The sequence below is a fragment of the Poecilia formosa genome, unplaced genomic scaffold, assembly GCF_000485575.1.
Source record: "Poecilia formosa unplaced genomic scaffold, Poecilia_formosa-5.1.2 Scaffold106, whole genome shotgun sequence".
In the NCBI taxonomy this organism is placed as follows: Eukaryota; Metazoa; Chordata; class Actinopteri; order Cyprinodontiformes; family Poeciliidae; genus Poecilia; species Poecilia formosa.
In genome coordinates this window covers 855,218-858,036 of record NW_006800045.1, presented here as the reverse complement: position 1 = coordinate 858,036, position 2,819 = coordinate 855,218, and the positions used below count along the sequence as shown (strand labels likewise).

Sequence of the window (2,819 nt, the reverse complement as noted above, 5' to 3'; positions counted from 1 at the left end):
GTGTGTGTGTGTGTGTGTGTGTGTGTGTGTGTGTGTGTGTGTGTCTGTCAGCAACAAGAATGTTGACACCGGACTTTTATGTCTCACATGGAGGCTGCATCACTTCCTTTACGACCGTTTCCTATTTAAAGGTGGTGGTGGTGCCAGGGGGGCTTCAGCAGATTAGAAGCAAAGCCTGTGCACCCTTCACACCAGCAGCAGCTCACCCGCTGACCCGCCGCAGGATCCGGAAGGCTCTGGATGTTTCTGCAGGGATCTGTGGAGGCTTTTAAAGGCTGAGCAGCCGCCAAGATCGACAGCAAAGTTTTGTTCAAATTTTGAGATCGGAAACTTTTTTTTTAATTGTTCACTTTCTCAGCAGGAGAAAACCTTTTGCAAACTTTGATTTCGATAGCACTTCAAGCCGATCGTATTGTGCTAACATCTTGTAGGAAATTGTTTTATATAATCACTGGAAGAAACAGCAACAGTAATTACAAGACTTTGTTTAAGAGAAATATTGATTAAACACAAATATTTGGAAATCATCGTGTCAGAATGAGTAGAGGAGACACCGCCACCGTTTCACCGCAGGAACCGCAGCCATTTAAACGGGCTGTCCGCAAAATCAAATGCGCTGCAATGGTGGCGAACTTGGCCAAGAGTTGGCAAGGATGGGCCAGCGAACATGCAGGCAAACAAGATTCAATCCCAACTGGCTGGATGCCTTCATCTGTAGAGGAGGAAAGCAAGAAAGACCAAAGCCACGTGGTAAAACTCAGCGTTACTCCAAGAGTAATCAAAGCAGATCCCGGCGATAGCAAAGAAAACAAAATCCGGACCTGCTCCGTCACCAAGACTGTCCAGCTGAAACGCAGCGAGTGTAGCAGCAACAACGTCATAAACGAAATCCGTGACAAAATGGAGTCCGGTCCCGAAGAGAGCAAGCCGTTTCTGGGCAACGAGTCGCCAACACGCCGCCGTCAGATGAGGGCGCTGCAGAGCGCGGAAGCAGCAGGACAAGGTGGGAACATCCAGGACAGGAAGATGATGCTCCAGGAGAAGAAACTGAGCTCCAGAAGCAGCAGCGTGGACACAGAGGACAGCGGACTGGGAGAGGACGGAGGACTCAGCGACAACAGCGACTCCAAGGCCGAACAAAGTGAAGGCCTAGTTAAAACACGAGCCAACAGGCCAAAGGTAAAGAGCTTAAAGCACAAACATAAACAAATAGGACATGAAAAACATCTATGAGGATCTAAAGGTGCCCTGAAAAATCAACAGATAATCTTACATGTTCAGACTGTTTGAGCTTTTTGAGCCTCCTTCATTCTTATTCATTCAGCAGTTTTTGTCTGAGTCATTGACTCAGTTTAAAAATCAGAAATTAGTTTCTCCAGGAACTATTAAATAATACAACATAAAAACATGGTTAAGAATTATGAGTAAACTTGAGTTATTTGCTTATTTTGTTGAATAGTCCAATAGTTTAAGCAAAGCTTTGTGTGGCGTACAGATTACTTACATGTAAACAAACAGAACAAATATGATTAAAACCATGTCAGAATATCAACTTTTATTTTCTAAATTTGATTCTCATGTCTGCACCTTTAACAGTGATGACCTGAACAAATGAGATCTGATTACTGCTGAAGCTGCTTTGGCATCTCCATTCGAACAGATGGATAGAGGGGATGAAAATAATATTTTTTCATTTGTTTATTATTATTTCCAGTCCAAAATATAAGTAAATTTATAATTACTTCCCTTACCACAAATTACATCTGCTTGAGAAATGCTGAAAATCTTTTATTGAAAATAGTTTTCAAGTTGATTCTTCATCTGTTTATCATTTAAAGAAAATATTCCACTGGTTGCAGTTCAGTTGTGTTTAACTTTGGGTGGATGTTTAACATGCATCCTGTTCCTATAACAGGCTTTGATTGAGAAGCTTAAACAAGTTTTATTTCATTAGATTCTTATTCAACGATAAACTTTTTTTCCATAAGAGGAATGGAAAGTTTCCCGAACAATAAATGTGTCTGATGTCTGAATCAGATGCAGAAAAAAATAAAAGCCTTATTACGACATGTGCCACACACACAGCGTGAACACAGGCCTTAAAGTGACCTGAAGAAATCCAACTCCTCCACGGACGGCAAACAGAACAACAGTTGCATAACTCTAATACTAACATGTCTGCCATAAAAGGCTGAGGAACTGATGGGCCCCGTGACAAATCCAAGAAGTCACCAGGGACAACGTCCGGGTTGTAAAAACACACACACACACACACACACACACACACACACACACACACACACACGCTGCACCTGCTGTGCAATGGAATATATGTCAATAAATATAGTCACATTCTGCAACGTGTTTTCCAACCTGATGACCTTCAGGTGGAACAGCCAGAGCAAAACAGAGCAGAGAGATCTTTGGAGGACAGGGTTGTAAAAAAATCACACACAGACACACACTTTGAAAAAAAATATATGAGGAAGTTGCATTTTCTATTTGGTGACACAAATGAAACTGGGAAGATTTAATCTAAACTCCTCTTTATTTACAGGATCACAACCTAACTGATCCCACTGATAATAAATGTTATTTTAAACCCTTTTCATTTTATTTATAAAAAATGAACATGCAATAAGGCTGAGAACTCAATATTAACATTCATAAATTAGCTCTAATAAAAAAGAACTGCAACTGCTGCAAACCATATAATTTATACAGACGTTTAATCATGCTTTTAAAAAGTCCACCTTCAGTTATTACAACTAAAAACCAGCGATCAGGCCCGAAACCTGGGAGTAGTGATGGACTCTGAC

The 2,819-nt window shown here is 41.0% G+C and overlaps 1 protein-coding gene across 1 annotated transcript in view; it reads left to right on the top strand.

Moving 5' to 3' along the window:
• The first annotated feature begins 190 nt into the window (after positions 1-190).
• The window catches only part of abraa (actin binding Rho activating protein a), a 5,291-nt gene continuing 2,662 nt past the window's right edge, over positions 191-2,819 (top strand). The window contains exon 1 of the mRNA XM_007559695.2: positions 191-1,179. Coding sequence (XP_007559757.1) covers positions 538-1,179 — 642 coding nt within the window. The 5' untranslated portion in view covers positions 191-537. The remainder of the gene's footprint in view (positions 1,180-2,819) is intronic.